The sequence below is a fragment of the Misgurnus anguillicaudatus genome, chromosome 5 (assembly GCF_027580225.2).
Source record: "Misgurnus anguillicaudatus chromosome 5, ASM2758022v2, whole genome shotgun sequence".
Lineage (NCBI taxonomy): Eukaryota > Metazoa > Chordata > Actinopteri > Cypriniformes > Cobitidae > Misgurnus > Misgurnus anguillicaudatus.
In genome coordinates this window covers 5,144,781-5,170,211 of record NC_073341.2, presented here as the reverse complement: position 1 = coordinate 5,170,211, position 25,431 = coordinate 5,144,781, and the positions used below count along the sequence as shown (strand labels likewise).

Here is a 25,431-nt window from a genome sequence, read left to right as displayed (position 1 = left end):
CTAGCAAAATAGCATTCACAATTTATTTACTGAGTTGCTTGAAGCAGTGTGCTTTTTGATTATCTGCATTTTGTTTCCCGTGAACGAGCATCATCTAGATGTGAAGAAACATTTATGAGGTCATCATAATCATTCAACTCACACAAAAAATAAATTACAATAGTGAATTATATTTCATCTTTATTTTCTGTTTTGCATATGTGTTTGCTTAACATTGTGGAAAAATAATAGTGATCCTGAGCAATAGAGCAACTAATATACAAGATGCCAAATTTAAAAAAGATATATTATAGTCATTAATAAATCTATGATGACTAACATAAATAGAACTGCCTTTAATCTTACTAAAAGACACTACTATTTAGTTAACACATTGATTGAAAAAGAGCTTGCTAAAATATTCAATAACTAACTTATCTATGAAATATAAATCATTTCACTTTAATCACTAAAAGCAATAGCAGTTTGCTTGTGAAAGATTTTTGCAGTTCAACTTCTACTAATGGTTTGTGTGTAATTCTGAATAGTTGTTTGAAAGTATGCAGCAGTGTTTTTCTTTGGTTGAAATAACATGATGTAAGATTTTGGTATGAAATAGCTGAAGAGAATTCCATATATACTGCTTATTTGGGCAAGTGCATTCAAAAGCAGAACGTATTTGCTTTTGAAGCTGAGATATATTGTGAAATATATAATCCAGCTCAGATAGTACATAAGCAGACTGAAAGTTATTGATTTGGCCTCATTGTAACTTTTTGGCAGATCTCTTCCCATGTAAGAAAATGAGATGCACAGGAAACCAAGAAACCAACTTATGAACAAAACAATGCTGAGGGTTACAGTGTTTCTCCTTTCACAAATGAGCATAGTTTGGTCATTAAAAGTAATTGAATCTCTGACAGGATCGTTAGGTGAGACAGTTGCCCATAACACACATGAAATGAAATGAATGAAAGAAGACGACATAATGAAGAGCCACTGGCCGTTGTGCTTTACCCACAAGCTGTGTAATTTAGGGAACTCTGCAGCCATTTTGAAGACACAAACGATTTGAAAGGAACGAACGGTCAAACAAGAGAGACAGATAGTGAAGAAAAATGTAAATATAAAATTTCTCAACACACAATGTACAGATGTGGGTTGTCCAAAGAAAAAGAACACACTTATGCTAGACATTGTTAAACACGCTAACATTAGGAAACACATGTTGCCGCCAGCAGATCTCACCACTGGTGTGTTGTAATTGTAAGCAAAAAGACAAAAGATGAAAATGAGCAGAGCAATGAGGCATACAGCAGAAAATATGACAAGAATGGAGGGGATTTCTGTGAAGTGTAGATAAACAACAGCACGTGTCTTACAGGTTGTGCTGCCTTCATCAGACCATTCACTCTCTGCACATGGAAAACAGGTGTAAGGGTCTCCTGAAAAAATGAAACAAAACAAGAAAAGAGTGTGAACATTTTAGTAATTTAGCCAAAATCAGTTCTGTGACCAAAACGTTTTAAAACGTTTTTTTTCTTCTTAAAGGGGACATTCCAGAAGACGTTTTTAAGATATTAAATAAATCTTTGATGTCCCTTGAGTACATATGTGAAGTTTTAGCTCAAAATACCATATAGGTAATTTATTGTGGCATGTTAAAATAGGCACTTTATGGGGCTGAGCAAAAATGCACCGTTTTGTGTGTATCCCTTTAAATCCAAACGAGCTGCTCAGGTGGGCGGAGTCTCAAGCGCTCCCGCTGTAGAGCTGACAGAACATCGAGGGAGATTCTCTCACGAAAGAAGTTTGTGAGCGATGTTAAGCATTATATATTTGAACAAGTTTAAAAAGTCAATTATCTGTTTTATGCATACTAAATACATGTTTATCAGCAGATGGGGAACATTGTGGAATAAAAATAAAGACTTTTAGGTATCATGCTGCACTTGTTTTAAACAGGCACAATGATTTTCAGCATGTTACAATAAAATACACGTCCACAAACACTCAGAAGTTTACTTTTTGACCAAACCACACGAGCACATTTAAATGATCTGTAATAAAACAACACGTTTAATGCTTAAACTTCAGAGAAACAGATCAAATGACATGTTTAAGTTTATTGTGCACACATATTGAACACATTCGCGTTTCTGTCAGTCTCTCATCTATTTTGTAACTCCTCATTCATTTGAAACTTCAGAGAAACATTAAACAACATATTTACTTATTGTGTATGATAGTGAATACGCGTTGTTCACTCACTCTGTCTCGTGCAGTGCATTAATCATCGTGTTCATTTATATAAACTTCAGAGAAACATATTAAACAACATAACTTACTTGAAAGCGAACCGTCGCGTTGCTCTCTCTCTCTCTCTCGTTCGTTCGCTCACTCGCTCTCTCTCTTGCACTAAGGTAACGTTAATCCTTTAGAACGTTAATTCAATCTTTAGAAAGATTATTAAAACTACAAGTTATAAGATTGTAGGCTCCTGTTTGTGTTTGATGGAATACAAACGCGTCGTGCTGTCAGTCATACTTTCTCTCGGTCACTCTCACTCGAGATAGCATCATGATTGGATAGCGCAGTTGCAGGGGCGGTATCATTATAATGAGATCCCTTAGCTACGTCATGCGGGGAGCGAAATCCGCATGACCTATTTATTCACATGCTTGCAGAGAGAGCCTTACCAAAACAAAGTTACAGGGTTGCTATTTTTCATGTTTTCTGGGTTGGTAGAAGCACTGGGGACCTGATTATAGCACTTAAACACGGAAAAAGTCTGATTTTCATGGAATGTCCCCTTTAAAGCTAAATGCATGATGCACCACTGGCATTTTTTGTTGCCGATGTCCTACTAGAAAAAAAAATCATCAGAGTTCTTTCAAGACAATAAATGATGATGGGAAAATTCTTTACAGGTTTGGATACTAATTCAGTTATGTAAAAGTTTGTATGCACAATCTAAGTGTCACAGGTCGGAGCGGACCACTACTGTCGTGAGTCACGCCCCTTCCTAAGTTCCACCTCGAGGAGGTCCCAAGAACACCCCAATGACCAGACACACGAAAGAGGATAAGTATGATTAAAACAAACTTTATTTAAATTAATTAAAAAATGATTTAGGAAGGGGAAAGGGAGAGACTGGGTCTGAGAAGGGGGAGGGGCTGGACGTCAAAGGTAAGTGCACACAGGGAAAGGACAGGACGGAGCTCCTTCGTCCCGTTCACAAGACTCTGATCCACTCTCGCAAGACCCTTGATCCTCCTCCTAGGGGTTTATTTCCTCGTGGCGCCCTTCTCTTCTCCTGAAGGCAGAGCAGAAACACACAAGGAATGATGGAGAAGACGGAGAGCAACCAGCTGTGACTGATGGGTATTTTATTCCTCAGGTCCGGCTCCACGAGACGCTCTAAATATGCCTCCACTGCCTTACTCTGGGCTTACAGGGTTCACAATGTAAGTTTAGCTTTAGCTTGGTCTGCAGGTAGGTATTTGGTGATGTCGCTCTCTTTACTCTGGGCTTACAGTGTTCACAAGGTGAGTTTAGCTTTAGCTCGGTCTGCAGGTAGGTATTTGGTGATGTTGCTCTACTCTTACAACGCTTAGACAAAGGTAAGTCAAATAGGGAAAACCATACGTCAGCTCTTGGCTTCGTTCAAGGGCGAGGGGGGGTTTTACCAGCTCCACACTTCAATTCAATTCAATTTTATTTATATAGCGCTTTTCACAAGTGTTAATTGTTGCAAAGCAGCTTTACATGAGAAGATGTAGAGGAGAACACAGAAAATCAATAGATAACATAAGAAGTAGAGAAAGCGGTTAAACCGTACAAGCGAGCATATTAATAATGTAACGTATACAGTAAAGTGCTAAGTTAAGCCAAAGTTGGCTGACTCTCCCTGGGACTAAAAACCCTCTAGGAAAAAAAAACCCAATGGGAAAAAGTCCTAGAAGGACAAAAACCCTTGGGAGGAATTAATATATATTTATATATATATAGAAACGGTAGGGATAGGAGGCGGGTAAGCGAATTAAACTGGTTTAGCCGGTGGTCGTTGGTCGGGCATCGGCTGGTCATCACGTTGAAGGACAGCCAGTGGATCAGTGATGCAATGATCTTCACAGCAATCGGAACTGGGTCTATTTGTCTCATGGTCCTCGTGGTCGAGGACGAGACAGGGAGAGAAAAACAGAATTCTATTAGCGTAGGGGCCGTTCGCATGCAATGCAAGTGTCAAACATTATAGTGGTTCAAGTCGGCTCGGTTCCAGACAGGCTAACTATTGCGGCAATAGTATATTACCCATATGAGGTATGTGAGTGCTTTGTTCTAGACAAACCAACTACTGCGGGAAATGTACATTTACTGGACATTTTATGTGAATGCTTTGTTAAAGAAGAATGTCTTAAGTTTAGATTTAAATTGATCGACTGTGTCTGATACTCGAACATTATTTGGTAAATCATTCCAGAGCTTAGGGGCTAAGTAGGAAAAGGATCTACCACCTTTAGACACTTTTGATATTCTAGGGATAATTAGTGACCAGAATTTTGTGAGCGCAGTTTACGTAATGGATTGTATTCTGATAGTAGTTCTTTAATATACGAGGGCGCTAGGCCATTTAAGGCTTTGTAGGTGATTAGTAATATTTTAAATTGTATGGGATATTTAACTGGTAGCCAGTGTAAAGATGCCAGAATTGGACTGATGTGGTCATACTTTTTAGATCGAGTAAGCACTCTTGCGGCGGCGTTTTGAACCAGCTGTAGCTTGTTTACCTGATTTGCATGGCATCCCCCGAGTAACGAGTTACAATAGTCTATTCTAGAGGTCATAAAAGCATGTATAAGCTTTTCTGCGTCTGATGCAGACAGCATATGGCGTATTTTTGAGATATTTCTAAGATGGAAGAATGCTGTGCGGCAGATGTTGGCGAGATTGCTGTCGAACATTACGCCTAAATTCTTAACCGTGGAAGATGGCACCACCGTGCAGCCATCTATGGGCAACTTGTAATCTGACATATTATGTTTGTAGCGATTCGGTTCAATAATAACACTGCTGCTCGTTGGACCAAGTATGGCCGATGGTGTCTCGGTGGACGGGTTCTGGTAGAGCAGCTACCCCAAGCTCGTGCTGTTGGGCTGACACGCCCTCTTCCTCCCCTCCTATGGACAGGACGGAGATCTAGATAGTGGGGTGGACTGCTTAGCTCACACCGCCACACAAAGAGTACACACAGCAGTCAGATTCACATGCAACACTTCCAATGCTTCCCTCCAACAATATGGTTTTCCCCGCAATCTTCCCACAGTACCTCACTCGACGTACACACTCTGCTTTCTCTAGGCCGGACACAGGGGGCCGGAGTTATAGTGGGCAGTTATAGAATTAGCGGTCACCGCCGCGGCAGCTCACGATTGTTCCAACAAGGACCTTCTTGACCCGGGGGCGAGTACTGACGACAAGAGATACGGCACAACACTGCAAGACTTCAGGTGCACACACGTCAAAGACAGACTCACCCACTGCACTACACACACTTCAGTGACTTGATAAGGTCCGTACTCCACGCCTGGTCAGGATTCGCCCTGAAGGAGACTTGAGTTTGCTGGCACAGGCAATGATCAACCTGACGTCGTGGCCCCGTGAGATAACATCCACTTGGCCTATAACACTTCGGCTCGCCCACTCGTCTCAGCATACATGGTGGGGCCGTTAAACAGTGGATAAACACTCCAACACAGGTACATGCATCCGTCCTCAGATGTAACAACGAAGATAACAATCCACTGTACTCACTGTTTCCGTGTCATTAATCTCCTCTCCTCTCTCCCTCTTCAGATGACTCATCAAACGCCCAGAAATGTCGTTGCAATTCCGCCCAGATAACGTTTCTCCACAAAACCTTTGATGCAGCACACACACAAATGATAAGTATACTTTCCTCCAAACTTCGTTTTTCTCACCCCTGCTCGGATCGCCGGTTTTCTATCGTTCCATTCGTTTAGCGGATCTACCAAATGCCGCTGCCTGTATTGCCCTTCTTCCGTGTTCCAGCACACCGTTTCATTCATGGTGTTTCTGTCACGGTGTGTAAACACCGAATAATGAAAACAAAAGGAGAACCCAAACGCAGACTCAATATAAGAAAATAAACTATGATTTATTAATATAAAACAGAAACACCCACGAGGGGGTAAAACAGAGGATAACAAAACACTGTGATAAAACACAAACCAAAACACGGGAACAAAAACAGGAACTGGTAACAGAGACACGGAATACATGAACACTCTGCACCTTCAACATCAGACAACGCACGCGCACAACACAGAGGACGCGAGGGCAATATAAAGACAGCACATCAATGGGGAACAGGTGAACATAATTAATCACGTAAGACACGAGTACATAAGGGAGTAGGGTGAAAGTGACAAGACACTGGGAACACGTGTCACACATACATGATGTGAAACACACGAGTTCCCACGTAAACACAATGCTGCCCTGACCTTGCCCTCAGAACATAGACCTGAACCTATACTAAGGTCTGGCAAGATCACGACAGCAACAAGACACCGGGAACATGTGGAAGCCACACACACAATGTGATTCCAGATGTCCCCACACAGAACATAATACTGTCACGGTCCTGTCAGATGCACTCAGACCTACATCTAGCACAGATGTCTGACAAGACCGTGACAGTTTCTTCCCAAAACAACAGCAACTTCCTGCATCTCCAATACTCCTTTTATACTCCTTCCAACAGCAAATACCGCGGATTGTGCTTGATTTGGGTTGCCCGGGGTTACCCAGAAGTGACGGGTGTTTGTAAAATTCGGTCTGGGCGGAACTTCCCCTCTCACTTTTGGTTCAGCCCTAGAAGTCACTCTGTGACATAAGCATGTGCAACAACAATTATGTTTGGATATCTGAGGGTTAAACAATATGAGCCCCTGATTTGCCTTTAAATAATCCTTATCCAGCCTTTACCAAACAGCAACTATGAAAATCAAATCAAGGCACATCTATACTGTTGTGGATGCTGTGACTAAAAAGCTATATCCCAAAAGTACTTACGAGAATAGTCCACATAAGTATTTTGTGGGCATTTTTTACACCGAAAACAGCAACTATGCAATCCCTCGTGTTTCCTCGAATATCCCTCCATACACTCAACAGAGCAGTTTGAGAAAGGAACCTATAACAAGAAAATAGTGGTAAATTTATTGACAATTGAATCTAGACAGCTAAAATTTTGCTTACTATGACAAATAACTTACAGAGGTATTGTTACGCCAGGGCATGAGAGTGTTATTGATGGTAAAAATAGTGTCTGGATATGTGTCATAAGTGCCCACCATCTCAATCCATGAATGATTTGTTTCCGTGTGCCAGAGCACTACGGCATAACTGATGGTTGGATTACCATTAACATCATATTTCACCTGACGGCCATTGAGTGGAAAATTCAACTTCTTCAGTTCTCCTAGAAGCTGTTTTAATGTGCAGTAAAATTAAAAATTTCCCAAAATTATAGATTATATTATATAAATAGATTGTTTTCTTTATTAGGATAATTACAGTTCACTCACCATATATGGCTTAACTGTTGTATTTTTGCTGCATTGGTTGATGTTGCACTGCAGAACTTTATGTAATGCATGAGCTATGGAATATATGGCAGCGTAGATGGCAAAGGAGGATGTGGGATTTTCATTTATAATGTCCACTGCGGACACAAATGCACCTTCCCTACATTCCTGATTGCATATCTTATTTGGGACTTCAACATCACCATTATTATGTTTATTAGTTGCTTTCGTTTTATAAATGAACTGATCAAATCCAGGCAATGACATGATTCTCTCTGTAATGCCAATAATTGTTCCAACCTTCTCAATTCCTGGCTCAATTAGAAGCTGCTGATCCATAGCCCACGCTTGACTAGAAATCCAAACCTTGTCTCTGATGTTATTTGCTATAGCAGCTTTCATTATGCGTTCTGCATAAAGTGGCACAGTGAAAACCACAATGACATTAATGTTTAGCATGTTGATATTTTTAAGTGTTTGATTGAAGTTTCCCTGGATTTTAAGAAGCTCCTGATAGGCCAAACAAATACCAGTATTCTTAGTATACTTGTAAAAAAGGTTTAGGCCATCTCCACTGTAATCGTCTGCACCTCCAATAAAGGCAACCCAATTCCATCCAAACCACTGTATGATGTGAATAATCATCTGTACCAAGTCTTTATTGCTGGGGATTGTTCTGATTAAAGTTGGATAGCGAAGTTTATCACTTAACACAGAAGTTGTGGCTGCATATTGAACCTGTAAAAGAAAAAGCATTTCACTCTATCTGCAACATTTCTGCTTAAACACCACGTTGATGTTAAGTGTTAGTAAAGAAGCGTTATTAGCACTGCTTGGAATTATTGTGCGGTTTAATTTTTGCCATATATCTTTTCACATTTTTGTAAGTTGCACTTGCATGTTAAGTTTTGATTTAAAATTTGTCAAATGTTCTTTTAAACCAGTTTCAACAAGCATAACAAATTGAACTGAATTGTTTAAAACTGTTCTTGTCACAAGTCAGTAATGATCCACAAGTTCTTTCAGATTTGCTCGACAATGATTTTGACTCGGAATAAGCTGGAGCATTATATATCAGTTATATTTACTTAAAATTATAAGTACTTTCAACTTGAAATGTTTTTTGTGATACCCAACTATCTATTTCAAATAACCTGGAATAACAAAGTTTAGTTGAAAATCATGAACTTACTTTTTCAAGTTGTCTTTACTAAATTCAAGGTTATTCAACCTAAATAATTGACTCAACTATTTATTTTAAGTAACCTGGACTTACAAAGTTTAGTTGAAATATTAGCTACATACGTTTTCAAGTTGTCTGTACTAAAATTCAAGTTCATTTAACTTAATGTGACTTATGTTACTAACTTGGATAAGCAAATTCAGCCAAATAATTAATTCTCAATAATAACACAAGATTGAAGAAGATTGATGAAGATTTACCACAAACTTTGCTTTGGTGTTTATTTTAAGACATTTAAATAAAATAAACATAATTTACCCATGGTATGTAGTACATTGTGACAAGCGGTGCGATAGTAAGAGCTCTTGTGCTTCCATATGGTCCTGTTAAAGCAATGACTTTAGTCTGATGGTTGTTTAGTTTTTCTTGAGGATTTATTGATCCGTTCTGTGAGATAAAACTGAAGACTGAAGGGAAATTCTTAGAGTCAGAACAATGATCAAAAACTTCATAACCCAGAGAGACATTGGGCAGCAAGGTGGTTGAGTTATTAATCTGCTCAACAGCAAACCTCATTACTTGAAACATCTGATAGCCTGATGTTCTGAAACTTTGCCTAGAAAACATTAATAAGAGAAATAACAGAGGTTAATAGCACTTATCTTCATAAACATTATTAACATAATTTACAGCTTAGCATTATTTTAAAGCTGTAATGCGTAACTTGGCTTCACTATCACCATTTCTGTTTGAGATATAAAATCGCAGGATATTACATTTTTTTAAAAACAAGTAACATTTTTCTCAAAATCCAAACCAACACCTATAACAATTCACAATGGTAAGCATATTTATAATGGTTTATAAGGTTTCATTATTGTTTATGTGCTTACTTCAGTACCTGAGTTTAATCATTTTATTTGTGATTTCAATGCAATGAACAATACTGCCTAGTGATGATATCCATAGACTCAGTGTGATAAACATCAATTGATGGCAGGATTGTTAAACCCACCGTATGAAAAAGCAATAGAAAGGTCTTGGCTTACCATTTACATTTAATGGCCTCCGGGAAGATCATGGGTTTCGCCAATACGACTTCATGTACTGGAAAAAGGGCACCCAATAGGTAATCTCCATCCAAGGTGAACTCAGATGATAAGCAAGAAACCTTTAAAAAGGCACAATTTATAAAACCCAAAAGGAAAGAGTAAATACGACTCGGAAGCATGACTTAAAATAGACTGTTGCTCAAGAAACAGGGACGTGTGGTGGCTCATATACTGTCCTTCAATTTGTTTAAACCACTTTGTTTACTGACACAAATGTCAATTTTCATATCTAAATTCACAAAGCAGAAACTAATCAGTTATTAAGTAGAGCATTACACCACACCACAAACAATAGATAATGCAAAATATGAGAGTATTCTGACTGCTGATCTTATCCATAACATCGTAAGACTTTATAGAAATCTCTCATGTAACATCTGCCTAAAAGAAATCATAAATCTTTTAAAGATGCATATGATTGTATGTAATAGAAAAGAAGAGCATTTAGTAGCTCTATGACACTCATTTAGCTTTTTTGCTTCTTTATGATTTAGCTAAATGTTAAGTTTAAGATTATGTAAACCATTATATGATTTAAATATACAATAGTTATTTACATAATCTGAGAAGCCAGCAAACCGATAGTATAGACCCTTTTACTGTTTGTACACAATGATGATGTGGTAGCGTATGCGTACGCATTTTGGCAATGGAGGTATGGCAAGAATCAGCAGTTAAGCAACACAGACAGAGAAAGTTATTTTTAAAAGTTGACGTTATCAACTTTTTCAACACAACTACCAGATCCGTGTACGGTGGAGTGGATAGAAGACGTTAGCAGATGGCCAAAAATAAAGTTGCCAGATAGGCTACATATATAGGCCTACGTATATTATATTAGTGCAACCAAACGCAACAATCAGACATTTTGATGCTGGGAAACTGTTTTACTAAACTGAGTTGCTAACACGTTAGAACCAATGGGAAATAACACCACTTCTGTTGCCTAAATGCGTGCGCAGGCTATTTGATCACATGAGCTGTAAAAGGCTCTATAAAACAATATAAACACAAAGCATCCCACAGATTGAACCTAATGAATTGTGTTTATTAAATTAAATGTTCATTTAAAAGGGCTTATACAAACTAGATGATCAAAAAAACAATAAAAATTATCAATTGAAATATATTGTGATTAACACTATTGTTTTACAAAATCCATTGCTATTATTTGGCAAATGCAGTGACCTTTAGTCAGGAAGATTATTTACATATTTTAAAATTTGCTTAACCCAGTTCCAGCTCACTTACTGGTAAAGACAGAGCACTTAGAAGAGATTTTAAAACGGCATAATAACCACAAACTACTTTTCATAATGCATTATAATGGGGGTGGCAGTGGCTCAGTGGTTCATGTAGGTTGTCTACAAACCGGAAGATTGTTGGTTTAATCTCCGACTCCACCTGATCAATGGGTGAATGTGAGGCAACCTGTAAAGCACTTTGGAAGGCCATAGGTCTGAAAAAAGTGCTATATAGGTAGTTTACGTGATGTATGTGTAATGTGATGTGTTATATTGTCTGTGTAATGACAATTAAATTAGCTGTTTTCTATATATTTGGCACAAGGTTAAGAATTACTGTGATCATATTATTAAAGGGGCCATGAAATTGTTGATGTTATGTTTTATACTGTTGGCTGAGGTCTACTTATGATCTTCGCGTGGTTTTTACATTCAAAAACATCAAAAGCAATAAGTAATAAGCTATTTTGTAACATGGATTAGTGGCTCTCTGGAGAAATTGTTCATTTGAAGGGGCGGGCCGCACTGAAGACCTGGACGTAAACGCCCACTGCTATGATTGGATAGCTTCATTCCCAGTCATTACATGTGGGGAAATGTTTTAAAAACATTAATGTGTAAAAATAGCAGCCGAACACATATATGTTTGAGCCACAAAAGATTCTGGGTGCTAAAGATGATACACATAAATGACAATATGCAGGGCCGGCGCCACCTATAGGCAGAGTAGGCAATTGCCTAGGGCCTCGAGCTTAGAGGTGGGGCCTCCATAGCCATAAAATCCCTATACGCTAATACACCAATTAGGATGGACAGCAACAAGTGTCTCTTTTTCTATTGGCTATAAATGAATTGTCACTCACCTGTAGTGAAACCACTTATGTGGGTCCCCCAGCTCCCGCCCTCTGAACCTAAGATAAGATCGATATGCAAAAAGTAAATGATTTATGATGGCGCCTAAACGAGTGCATCCTTCGGGGGCTGCTAAGCGAAAGGCAAAGCAGGCACGCAAAGAAAGTGCAGCGCGTGATGAAGGTATGTGATATGTCATCATCTTTTGAAGTAATTTGTAATGTAACCTGTGCCAAATCCGGATCATTCGCTTAATGACTTTGCTGGCTTAATCTGACTGAGGCGACCGTCGTAACGCGTCCACTCGAGACTTTCAGACGTGATGAAACTGCGCGTATAAAACATTGCGTCAGGAAATGATTTGCATTATATTACAGTAAATAAATTTGATTGTTTCAAATATCTGTATATTGTAAATAAGTTACGCTGTTGTTTAGTTGCTCAAACATACTACATTTTTAAATCAATAAATACATAACAATCATAAGCATATTTTTTAACAACAAACTGTTCTTTTTGCTTAGTTTGTCTGTTTCACTTTCACTAGCAGTTTATTTGTGTATAGTGTGTTTAATGTATTGCAATGGCATAATGTGGCATTATTAAATCATTGTTTTTTATGGGAAATCCTGTTCATACCCAGATAGAAAATAACTATAAAGGCACTGATGTTTATGAACTAAAGTGATGTCCAGCAAGTGTACTTCTGTAAATGTAATGTTGTTCTGTATAGATGTTTTCATTGTTCTGTGTTATTGCAAAATGAATAAATTACGGAACAAATTACAGCAAAACTACTACTAAAATCCTGGCTGGCTGGCTTACTTAAATGCTTACTCATTTTAAAATGATAATAACCAGTTACAGACTTAAAGTTTTAATAATTTTGAAGTACATGTCATAACTTACTGTACTAAAGTTTATTTTTACTCGTAGACGTTCTCATGACATTACTGGAACACTTTTTAAAATATGTTGTAGGATCGATGATGAGGTTTTTGAAGAACACTGGAGAGTCAGGTAAACAACAGGGCAAAGAGAGAGAGGAGCAACAAAGTGATTGTGAGGAAGAACAAATACAGGGAAAAGAGAGAGAAGAGCAAAAAAAGTGTTTGTGAAGAAACACAAATACAGGGCAGAGACAAAGAGAATAAAGGGCCAGAGAATAGACTTAAAGGGAGCAGTAGTGAAATACTGAAAGAATCTGCAGGAGATGATGCCACACCTGGAACATCAGCAAATAGTGAAATATGAAGCACAGTACCAGAAGCTCAACCTATTGATCCAGCCTTGTGGCCTGACACAATTACACAAAGTTTCAAAGCAGAGGCAGTACGCAGAGGACCATTTCAAGTTAAAGAAAGTCATGTTTTTCCAAAAAGAAAATGGACGATCTTTTCACCACAGTCTGTTTTATAGAAAAATGCCTAAAGGTGAAAGAGTCAAAAGGTCATGGTTGTTATATTCAGAAATAGATGATGCAGTTTTTTGTTTCAGTTGCAAACTTTTCTCTACTCAAGTAATTAAGCTCATTAAAAAGGGGAGGATTAAAAGATTGGAAGAACATCCACACCATCCTGCGCAGCCATGAGAACACTTCTGATCATATATGCACCATGCAGAAGTGGAGAGAATTTGAGTTGCGCTCTGCAACAGGTCAAACCATAGACCAGAGGCAGATGACCCTCTTGGAGAAAGAAAAACAGAGGTGGCGAAATGTTCTTACAAGACTCTTAGCAATAATACAATCTCTTGCTGAGAGAAATCTTGGATTCAGGGGATCTTCAGACAAACTCAATGTTTCTGATAATGGTCATTTCATAAAGGAAGTGGAGCTCCTAGCAAAGTTTGACCCAGTAATGCAGGAGCACTTGGCAAAAATCAAAGATGGGAGTACACACACACACACACCACTTAGAGAAAGACATACAAAATGAGCTACTGAATCTGATGAGTAGTCAGCTAATCAAAGAAATAGTTGCAAAAATCCACACTGCAAAGTACTTTTCAATAATCCTTGATTGTACACCAGACGTTAGCCACCAGGAACAGATGTCTGTCATTATACGCATCGTGGAACTACAGCCAGAGCCAGAAATTAAAGAACATTTTCTGGGATTCTTGGTTGTGGTGGAGACAACTGGCAAAAATTTGTCAACAGTGATCCTAAATAAGCTAAAGGACCTTCAGATTGACTTTATGGATTGTCGAGGTCAGTCATATGACAATAGATCCAATATGAAGGGCAAGAAGCAAGGTGTACAAGCCAGGCTGCTGGAAAAGAACCCTAGAGCCCTGTTTGTCCCATGTGGGGCACACACATTAAATCTGGTCCTGGCAGATGCTGCAAGAGCTTTAAAGGATGCTGTTGGATTCTTTGGACATCTGCAGAAGCTATTTCACTTTTTTTCATCATCCACACAGAGATGGTCTATTTTGAAAAAACACGTAGACCTCACTCTTAAATCATGGAGTGACACAAGGTGGGAGAGCAGATTACACAGTGTTCAGGCTGTCAGGTTCCAGGTAGCCGAAATCAGGGAAGCACTTCTAGCAGTACGTCAGAGTTTGTCTGACCCTGTTTCTAAGGTGGAGGCCCAAGCGCTTGCTGAAGAACTGGGATCTTATCGCTTTTTGATTTGTTCTGTTGTGTGGTATGACATTCTGACACTTGTCAACCAAGTTAATAAGCTTTTTCAGTCATCCACTATGCAACTGGATGTTGCTTCAAACCTAATTAATTCCACCAAAGCAGCACTTTCACAGTACAGGACCTCTGGCTTTGCCGCAGCACTAGCAAATGCAAAGGATCTTTGTGAGGAGATGAATATAGAGGCAGTTCTTGTACAGAAAAGACTCCGAACCACCAAGAAGCAGTTCTCTAATGAGGCTGCTGATGAACCTCTACATGATGCACTACGGAACTTGGAAGTAACTTTTTTCAACACAGTTGTGGATGTAGCCCCTAATTCTCTTGAGGAGAGATTTCAGAGCATGGATAATGTCAGGGACACTTTTGGTATTCTTTTGAATTTTAATGATGTTTCATCCATGTCAAGAGGTACAGTGAAAAAACACTGTGAAGACATTGAGAAGGCACTCAGCAAGGAAGGAGATGCAGATATCTTTGAAATAGAATTGGCCGAGGAGATCCTCAACCTTCCACCATTACCATAAAAAAAGATGGAGCTTTTGAAATTTCTTCACCAGAAACAACTGCAGGACATTTATCCAAATCTCTGTATCGCACTCAGAATTTCAGTTACCCTGCCAGTAACACTAGCAGGTGCTGAGAGAAGCTTTTCCAAATTAAAGCTTATAAAAACATATATGCGATCCACAATGAATCAGGAACGGCTTAGTGGACTTGCTTTAATTAGCATTAACAGAGAACTTGCACGGCCGATTTTTTATGAATCAGTTATTGATGACTTTGCTTCAACAAAAAGCAGAAGAGTGCCTTTGTAGGTGGTCTTTGCCATTATATCATCCTTAACAAAGGAGCTAGAGATGGTCCAGATGCTTCTCATTCTTTATTTGTTTAAGATTATTTGATTCTTTAATTTAACTTGATTTAGTGTTCGTTAAATTAAAATTTACATGTAAACAAAAAACCTACAGTTCTTGTATGTGTCTACATATATTAGTGAAAATGTACAAATAGTAATAAAAGATATATAATAAAAGGTTAAGAACCATATTTTTTCTGGTGCTTTGTGTTTACTCTAAAAAGTGGAAGAAATGAGTGGTGCAGGGGGTCTCCAACATAAATTTTGCATAGGGCCTCCAAATGTCTAGAACCGGCCCTGACAATACGTATAGTAAAGTAGGAACAAAACTTTAAACTCGACGTGACTAAATAACCGTATACAACACAGTAAGAGGGCATCAGAATCTAAACCACGGCTGATAAGTCCTTATCAATAACTTTATATATTTCTACTGTGCTTGTAAGGTTGCTCTTACATACACGTAACGTTACATACCACAGTTATATGATAAAAAAAAAGCTTTGTTGAGTTTTGGACCTTTCAAACACAACTTGCCTAAATTACGTAAACATCACAGTAAACGGGCATCAGAATCGAAATTGCGGCTGGTAAGTCTTTCCTCATCACTAACTTTGTATATTTCTGCTGTTATATTACAGTCGTATTGTTAAGTGTTGCACCTTTATTAATCGTTTAATGTTTTTTGTAAATTATAATAGTCAAACATACATGTTTAGACACGGATGTAACAACAGGACATCTCTTACAAAGCAATAGTAAAACGCAGTAAGTTATCTTAAAGTAAAATGTTTTACTTACTATGTATGCTGCCGTGTCATTTTTGTCAGATCCAATATTAGTGGTGCTTTTAATCACAGTCTCTCTGCAAATCCAGCATCGACTTGCTTCTTTACAAATGAATCCGCGGTACACAAAGTAAACAAACACTCCCCACGCAAGCTGTAACTTCTTCAAAAACAAACTTTAACCACACATTCCTAATGTTATGTTCAGAGCCTTCGAATCAAGGTATACAGCTTCTGTGGTGTTTCCACACGCTGCTTCCACAACCGAAGACCCCGTTTCCATGGTTACTATATCATAACAGATCACCGCGTCAAAATAAAAGTCCCTCAGGAAAAATGTATTTAAAAGTAATTTAGGTTACATTTGGAAATCTTTAAAGACATGTTTACTGATTGTTGAGACACGGCATGGTTTGCGTTGCCCCTGGCCCACACGTGTCACGCAAAGCTGTGGGCGGGGCTAAAAAAAAGGTTGTTGTATTTGGGTTTGGGGAGGTGCTTCAATTCTACTCTGAAGTCATATTTCTCAGAATTCCTCACGTGGCTGTACTACTGGCTTGGTGCCAGAAACTGTTATATATTTTAGTAGCACGGACGTTTTCAATTCTGAAACTTGCAGTATGTTCATTTAAGTATGATGACCTGATTTCAGTAAAAGCTGATAAATACAGAGAGCTGGACAGTGGTTTCATTGATTATGTAACTAAGAAATGACCATAGCCTAACATTACTTTAGTTACTCGAATTGCATTGTTGAATACAAAGGAAAATTGTAAAATTACAGCTATTTTGAATATATGGAATACTGTGAAATAATTTTCTGTTAATCATCTGCTGTGTTTGCTTCAGGTAAAGAGGTGGGACAAGAATGCTGACAGGACAGGAGGAGGTGACATTCATGTTAGTGACAGTACATTGGGGCCACCATTTAATTTAATGTTAATTTGTTTGCTTGCTTTTACTTCATGTGTTAGTGTGTCATTTAATTTTGTCAATCTCCAGAATCAATACTTAAAGTCTTTACAATTATATCTGCAGAGCTGAATTTCTCATAGGTGGATAAAGTATGACAGCAATTGTGAAGACCTTAGACGTGCAGTATATGGTTCTTCTCAGAAATTGATGTTTACTCACTCCTCTTTCATTTATATTGATTTGACTTACCTATATTCTTGGTAAATAATAATGGATATTCCTTACCCAGGTAGCCAGTGCACTCGGGCCAGATCCGGCTGAGTGTCGGCACACGCGGCTGTGTTCTGGCTGCGGCTAACCAGCATTAAGCCAGCACTGGCCCAGCAAAAGTTGCCAGATTCGGCTAGGCTGTGGATATGCGCATTTGGTCCGATTTTGGCTGACAAATGGCATATTTTCCACATACTGGCTTTAACATTTCACTGTTTGTTTTAATTAAAATATATTAATTTAACAATTACTATGCATATAATTGTTTCTATTTAATGTTTTGATAATTGTTTTTAGTTTTCCTGATTAATGGTAGCCTATTAACTGATTTTAAGTAGTGTGATAAAAAGTTAAATTCTAAAAATTGTCAGTAAGTCTGAGAGTTGTTTTTTATTTCCATTTTCATCCCAAAAAGGTCCAACTAGCTCATCTTTATTAATACCTGTCTGTGCCTGCCTGCCTGTATTGTAGAAGAAACTTTTTTCAAGTAGTGGTACAGGGAAAAGTTTGCATCTTTCATGAAGACTGATTATTTTGCAAGACAACGCTCCATCACATACATCAATATACTCCACTGCATGACTGGCCAGTAAAGGCCTTAAAGATGAAAAACTAATGCCATGGCCCCCTTCTTCACCTCACTTAAACCCTATTGAGAACTTTTGAGCCCTTCTTAAGCAGGACATTTACAGTGAATGTCACGGTTTATGAATGCATTGTTTCCTTCCTGATTCACATGGCTGCGTTGTGTATATGTGTGTGTGTGTAGTGGGCGTGTTCGGCACTTACCTCCAGCGCACCTGATTGTCATTAACTCGCTCCAGCTGCAGCTCATTTACTCACCTATATATACTCACCCAGTTCTCATGTCCTTTGTCAGATCGTTGTGGATGTCAGTGAGGTCTTGTGCTGTGTGTTTCCAGTCTGCTGTGTTCCTGCTCTTGTGTTTGTGTTCATGTCTGGATTATTATTGGATTATCATCGACCGGTTTCATCTACTTCCACGCTGGCCACCTCTCATGCCTGTGTCACCTGCTCAGCTGTCATCATTCATCAATTCACTCTGTCTTCAATAAACATCTTAACTTGCATTTGCTTCCTCTCATGTTTCATGACAGAACGATCTGACCAAATCATGGAAGCAGCGAGTTCAAATATTACATCCATGGAGGAATTTTTCAACACTAGCAACCGACGTCTCGAATCCCAGGAACGTAATCTCTGTAAGATGGGTCGCGCTGTTCAGGCGTTGGTGGCACAGGCGTCGGAGCTCACCCAACAATTCCAACAACTGCGAGTTCCCACTGCGCCGCCCACACCGCCCGCTCAGCCCATACCGCCGGATAACAACACATCCTCTGAGCCCCGCCTACCTGTTCCTGAATCATACGCTGGTGAGCCAAATTTCTGTAGAGCGTTTCTAACACGTTGCTCAATGCATTTCTCTTTGCAACCTAGAACCTTCAACAACGAACAAACCAAGGTGGCATTTGTTCTAACCCTCCTTACGCTGAAGGCGGCGCTCTGGGGAACGGCGGTGTGGGAGAATCAAGATCCATGCTGCGCCTCATTCCAGACACTTTCAGCTGAGATGAAGCAAGTCTTTGCCCGGGCACTCGCTGGTAGAGAAGCGGCTCGTCTACTGGCGGAGTTGAAGCAGAGAGAGAGGTCCGTTTCGGATTATTCGATCGAGTTCAGGACGTTAGCTGCCGAGTGTCAATGGAATGAGGAGGCGCAGTGGGACTTGTTCCTGCATGGGTTGGCTGACCGCGTCCATCAGGAGATCTACATTATGGAGTTACCCACTACACTCAATGGACTCATTGAACTGGCTTTGCGAGTCAATTCCCGGTTATCTAGAGTGAACTGAAGAGTCACGCCCAGATCCGGCGTCAGCGGAACGGAGATGTTTTGGGCCACTGGCGGAGATGCGGTCAGCCCTGTCAACGATCCCGAGCCCATGCAGGTGGGTCGAGCCCGACTCTCTCGGGAGGAGAAGGAGCAGCGGAGGTCCCAGATCCTTTGTATTGCGGCGGGACTGGTCACTTTGCATACAACTGTCCAGTAAAAGGCCCAGTCCGGTAGTAAGTTTGAGGCTACTATCGGGCGGGGTCTCAGCCGGGAAGTCCTCATCTACATCTACGCTCCTCCCGGTGAGACTGAGGTGGTCAGCACATCATCATGATTGTCAGGCACTGGTGGATTCGGGTGCGGAAGGTAATTTCATGGACCATTCATTCGCAGTCAGACACAAGATTCCACTTAAGACCCTTTCGCGCCAGATTTCAGTTCACGCAGTCAACGGACAAGATCTTCCCACCATTGTTTCCGTCACTCAGAACATTACACTCGTCACCTCTGGCAACCACACTGAAACTATTTCATTTTACATTCTGGACTCACCCCTGGCTCCTGTTGTACTCGGACATCCCTGGTTAACATTACACAACCCCAAAGTGGACTGGCAAACTAATTCAGTGTGTGCTTGGAGTGTAAAGTGTCATGAGTCTTGTTTTGTTTCTGCTTGTTTGTCTGTGCCTTTGTCTGTGTTTCAGGAGGAGGCAGTGGATTTATCTAACGTGCCCGCAGAGTACCATGACCTGAAGAAAGTGTTCAGTAAGTCGCGGGCTGCTTCTCTCCCTCCGCATCGTCCCTATGACTGTGCTATAGAATTAATGTCAGGTAAGTCTCCGCCTAAAGGCAAGTTAGATTCGCTTTCGATTCCCAAAAGGGAGGCTATGGAGAAATACATTTCTGATTCTCTAGCAAACGGGTTCATTTGCCCTTCCTCTTCACTAACAGGGGTGGGGTTCTTTTTTGTGGGGAAGAAGGATGGTTCTCTGCGACCTTGTATTGATTACCGAGGGTTGAACAACATCACGATTAAGAATACTTATCCTTTGCCGTTGATGTCTTCAGCTTTTGAGAGGTTGCAGGGAGCATCCATTTTCACAAAATTGGATTTACATAACGCTTATCATTTGGTCCGCATTAGGGAGGGGGTGAATGGAAAACTGCTTTTAACACCCCTAGAGGCCATTTTGAATATTTGGTGATGCCCTTCGGGCTATCTAATTCGCCGGCAGTTTTCCAGGCACTCGTCAATGATAATGATGTGCTGCGAGATATGGTTGACCAGTTCATATATGTCTACCTGGATGACATATTGATTTTTTCTTAATCTCTCCAGGAACATGTGCAGCACGTCAGACGAGTGCTTCAGATGTTGCTAGAGAATGGGCTTTTTGTCAAGGCGGAGAAATGCGCGTTTCAGGCACAGTCCGTACCACTTCTGGGGTACATCATCTCTACTGAGGGAGTGTGTATGGATCCTGAAAGGGTTAAGGCTGTGGTAGATTGGCCAAGTCCAGATTCCGGTAAGGCCCTGCAAAGGTTTCTGGGGTTCGCCAATTTTTACCGGCGTTTTATTCGCAATTTCAGCCAACTAGCCGCACCTCTGACCGCCTTGACCTCTCCACGAACTACGTTCAGGTGGTCGGACGCAGCTGAGGCTGCGTTTGCCAAACTGTAAGGTTGCTTTGTTTCAGCCCCTATTCTCATTGCCCCTGATCCTTCACGTCAGTTCGTGGTCGAGGTCGATGCGTCAGAGGTGGGGGTAGGAGCAGTGCTATCCCAACGCTCTTCCTCAGATGACAAGATGCACCCTTGTTCGTTTTTTTCCCATCGTTTATCTCCCGCGGAACGTAATTACGATATTGGTAATAGAGAGTTGCTGGCAGTCAAGTTAGCATTGGAAGAATGGCGCCACTGGTTAGAGGGTTCCGGGGAACCTTTTATTGTTTGGACCGATCACAAGAACTTGGAATATATTAGAACTGCTAAATGACTGAACTCCAGGCAGGCTCGGTGGGCACTTTTTTCGGTCGTTTTGATTTTTCTCTCTCGTATCATCTGGGTTCCAAAAACATCAAACTCTATTCTTTATCACGCATTTTGACGATATCTTATAGAAGATAGTTATCTCCACACTCGTATGGGAGGTCAAATCGAGTCAAAGCGGCTCTAGAAGGGGTAACGCCTCCGTCCGGGTGTCCACCGAACCGCTTATTTGTGCCGGAGAGGTTAAGGTCCAATGTTATTCAGTGGGGTCATTGTTCCAATATTGCTTGTCATCCCGGAGTAAGTTGAACCAGATTTTTGGTCAAGCAACGATTCTGGTGGCCACGTATGGCTCGGGACATTCACAGTTTTGTTTTGGCTTGTTCGGTTTGTGCCAGTGGTAAGACTTCCAATCGACCTCCTGATGGGTTACTTCAACCGCTGTCTGTCCCTTCGAGACCCTGGTCCCATATCGCTCTAGATTTTGTTACCGCCCTCCTGTCCTCCCAGGGCAACACGGTTGTTTTGACCGTGGTGGACCGATTTTCGAAGGTGACTCATTTCATTCCCTTGCCCAAATTACCGTCAGCCAAGGAGACAGTGTTGATTGTTGTAAACCACGTCTTTCACTTACATGGCCTCCCGACAGACGTGGTTTCCGACAGGGGTCCCCAGTTTGTGTCCAAATTTTGGCGAGAATTTTGTAAGTTACTAGGGGCGACTGTTAGTCTTTCTTCTGGGTTTCATCCCCAGATCAATGGTCAAACCGAAAGAGCCAACCAAGATTTGGAGAGAGTGTTGGGATGTCTGGTTTCCAAGAATCCTTCATCCTGGAGTCAACAACTTTCTATGGTGGAGTACGCCCACAATACTTTACCGGTATCATCTACGGGCCTATCTCCGTTTCAGTGTAGTGTAGGTTACCAACCACCTGTTTTTCCCAGTCTGAAATCCGAAGTCACGTTCCCCTTTGCTCACGCATTTGTTCAGAGGTGTCGTCGCACCTGGACTAGAGCCCGTGAGGCTTTACTCCAGGTGCGGGCGCGCACCAAGGCCAAAGCCGTTCGCCACCGGTCTAGGCCTCCGAAATATGTCGTTGGTCAAAGAGTGTGGCTTTCTACCAAGAATATTCCTCTCTGATCCGTATCTAATAAGTTAGCTCCTTAATTCATGGGCCCGTTAAGGTCACTAAAATCATTAATCCAGTGACTGTCCGCCTTAGTCTTCCTCCTGCGTACAGGAGAGTACATCCCGCCTTTCATATCTCCAAAATCAAACCTGTGTTTTTTTCACGCCTTATTCCGCCTACCCTGGTCCCCCTCCGCCTCGTCTCGTAGATGGGGTGACCACGTATTCGGTAAATTGTATTCTGGACTCTAGATGGAGGGGACGTGGATTTCAGTACTTGGTGGATTGGGAAGGTTACGGTCCGGAGGAGAGAAGTTGGGTTCCTGCTCGGGACATACTGGATCACTCCCTTATTGATGAATTCAATCGGCAGGTAAAGGAGTCTGGGAACGCCAGGCGGCATTCCTAGGGGGAGGGGTACTGCCACGGTTTATGAATGCATTGTTTCCTTCCTGATTCACATGGCTGTGTTGTGTATGTTGTGTATGTGTGTGTGTGTAGTGGGCGTGTTTGGCACTTACCTCCAGCGCACCTGATTGTCATTAACTCGCTCCAGCTGCAGCTCATTTACTCACCTATATATACTCACCCAGTTCTCATGTCCTTTGTCAGATCGTTGTGGATGTCAGTGAGGTCTCGTGCTGTGTGTTTCCAGTCTGCTGTGTTCCTGCTCTTGTGTTCATGTCTGGATTATTATTGGATTATCATCGACCGGTTTCATCTACTTCCACGCTGGCCACCTCTCATGCCTGTGTCACCCGCTCAGCTGTCATCATTCATCAATTCACTCTGTTTTCAATAAACATCTTAACTTGCATTTGCGTCCTCTCATGTTTCATGACAGTAAAGGTAAACCGTACACCTCTCTGAACAGTGTCTGGGAGGCTGTGGTTGCGTCTGCACAAAATGTTGGTTCAGATCAAGAAACTGACTGAATGGGTGAAGGAAGGCTTGTGACTGTTATCGAAAAGAAGGGTGGCTATATGGTCATTGTGTTTATATATTTTTTTTATTTTACATTTTTTTATTACATGTTTATTTGTAAATGTAGAGTTTGTTTATTATTCTCACTTTAACAGGTGAAAAAACCAAGTGAGACGGTAAAATCTTTGTTTTTCATTTAGTTGCCTAATAATTCTGCACACTAATAGTTGCCTAATAATGATGTACATAGAAATATTCTCTTAAGAAAGCCAAAATTTCACTTTTACTACTTAAATGTTCAGGTTTGAGGGTTTGTTAACATTTTGAATTGACCAAGAGCACTGTAGTTGTACAATAACAAAAGTAATCCTCAAAAACACAACTTGCCTAATAATTCTGCACACGGTGTAGAGTTAGCTGGGTCATATGTTGAGTCATGTGGTTCTGGGATGATTGTTGAATGACTGGTGTCATATTCCTCCTCCTCTTCTAACCGGATTCTTTTAGCTGGCCTTGGATGTGCGTGCGAACTTTGATTGACGTGGAGGTCAGAGGTCCCCAATGTGCATCTGATGTAGTTGTGCCAATGTTCACACTTTCGGAACAGCCAGTAGTTTGTGTTCCTAAAGCACATTGCTGTATATTACTGGTTTGTAACTGAATTTAAATAACAATAACAGACAGGTTACATAAAGTACTGCCTCGGGAGTGTAAACTATGGGTGGTCTGCGAAACATGAGTGATTATGATAAGGAGGATGACAGCATGTTGTATCATACAAATTAAAAACCCATTCAGCCCATGTTTGATGATTATGGTTGTCTTCTTTTACTTAAAATACCAGTGGCAGTTACAAGTTTACTCAGATGGAGTGTTGCAGAGTGGAAAATTAAATGTGGAAAATGCAGAGACTTTCATGTTTAGTTGGATACAATATCTAGCAAGCTCCAAGTCCAGTTGGCATTTAGTGCATAGTATATTAGGAGGTATATAACCTCTATTTTGAGGTCGACAAACACTATTTCTGAAGTCTGAAAGATTTATGAACCAAGAAACCATTATCTTTTCAGCCACAACTACAGCACTGCATAATTGCAGTTATTACACACATGAACAATTTAAAAATAAAAATCAAATCACTAATCTCTGCTTTTGACATGATGTCGTAAAGTACCCATTGATAGCTGAGTCCCCCGAGATGACAGACTAGGTGGGTCGGTTTGTGAAAATGCATGGCTGAAAGGTGTCCCCGATGTGCTCTGTGGCATAAGACACGACACAACGATGTTAGCAGAGAAAAACTAATAAAGCAAATCAAATCGTGTCCTGAAACCAACTAAAAGGGTAGAAAACAATCTGACCAAAAACTTACATGAATGTAACTCTAAATGCAATAAAAACAAAGTCAAACCATGCATGAGATCCTTGTTCAAAGTAGGGTTTTACTCTTGATTAACCAACTTAATTTTGTTTGGTAAGAACGACAAAATCGCCGAATAGCTATGTTTTTAGGTAACATAATCATGACTTGCAACGGCGTCTCGTAAATCACGTCAGTGCTTAGCCAACTGAGGATTTACTATTGCTCTGAACTTTTTTAATTCATAATATCATTTGCAAAAATATGCTTTCCGTCGGTTTCATCAATAACATTAACGTTACAGCTTGGCAACAGCTGTTATCAACTAATTTTAGCTTTATTGGATGAACTAAGCTTGGCTAGCGAGTGCTAGAATAGTCCAAATCAACATAAAACCTGCTAGGCAAGCGAGTGCATTAAACCTGTATAATATAGCATTTCCTTGAGATAATTGTTTTACTTACAGGCTGGACACTGGCCGTAGACTGCCGCGACGGTACTGCTCCAGGCTTCAACCGCAACCGTGTTGTGAAGCCTTTGCTGTACTCCCCGAAGTTGATGAAGTCACTCTCTTCAAAATGTGATGAACATAGAAATACAGTCGAATGATCCTGGTTTGGCATTGTTCCAAAAATGAACTGAAGCCATTTCATTCTTAACTCTGGGTTCTTGGGTCACATGTGCATAGTTGAACCTCTATTCCTGCATAGGGCA

At 40.4% G+C, this 25,431-nt stretch overlaps 1 protein-coding gene across 1 annotated transcript; it reads right to left on the bottom strand.

Annotated features, from left to right (window-relative positions):
- Positions 1-272: 272 nt before the first annotated feature.
- LOC129413402 (taste receptor type 1 member 1-like) lies at positions 273-12,485 on the bottom strand. The gene is made up of 6 exons (XM_055167109.2): positions 9,825-12,485; positions 9,094-9,391; positions 7,593-8,330; positions 7,281-7,493; positions 7,078-7,198; positions 273-1,424 (listed from the first exon to the last, which is right to left on the bottom strand). The coding sequence occupies exons 1-6, from the start codon at positions 10,004-10,006 to the stop codon at positions 490-492; spliced, it is 2,487 nt and encodes an 828-aa protein (XP_055023084.2). The 5' UTR covers positions 10,007-12,485; the 3' UTR covers positions 273-489.
- Positions 12,486-25,431: the final 12,946 nt, after the last annotated feature.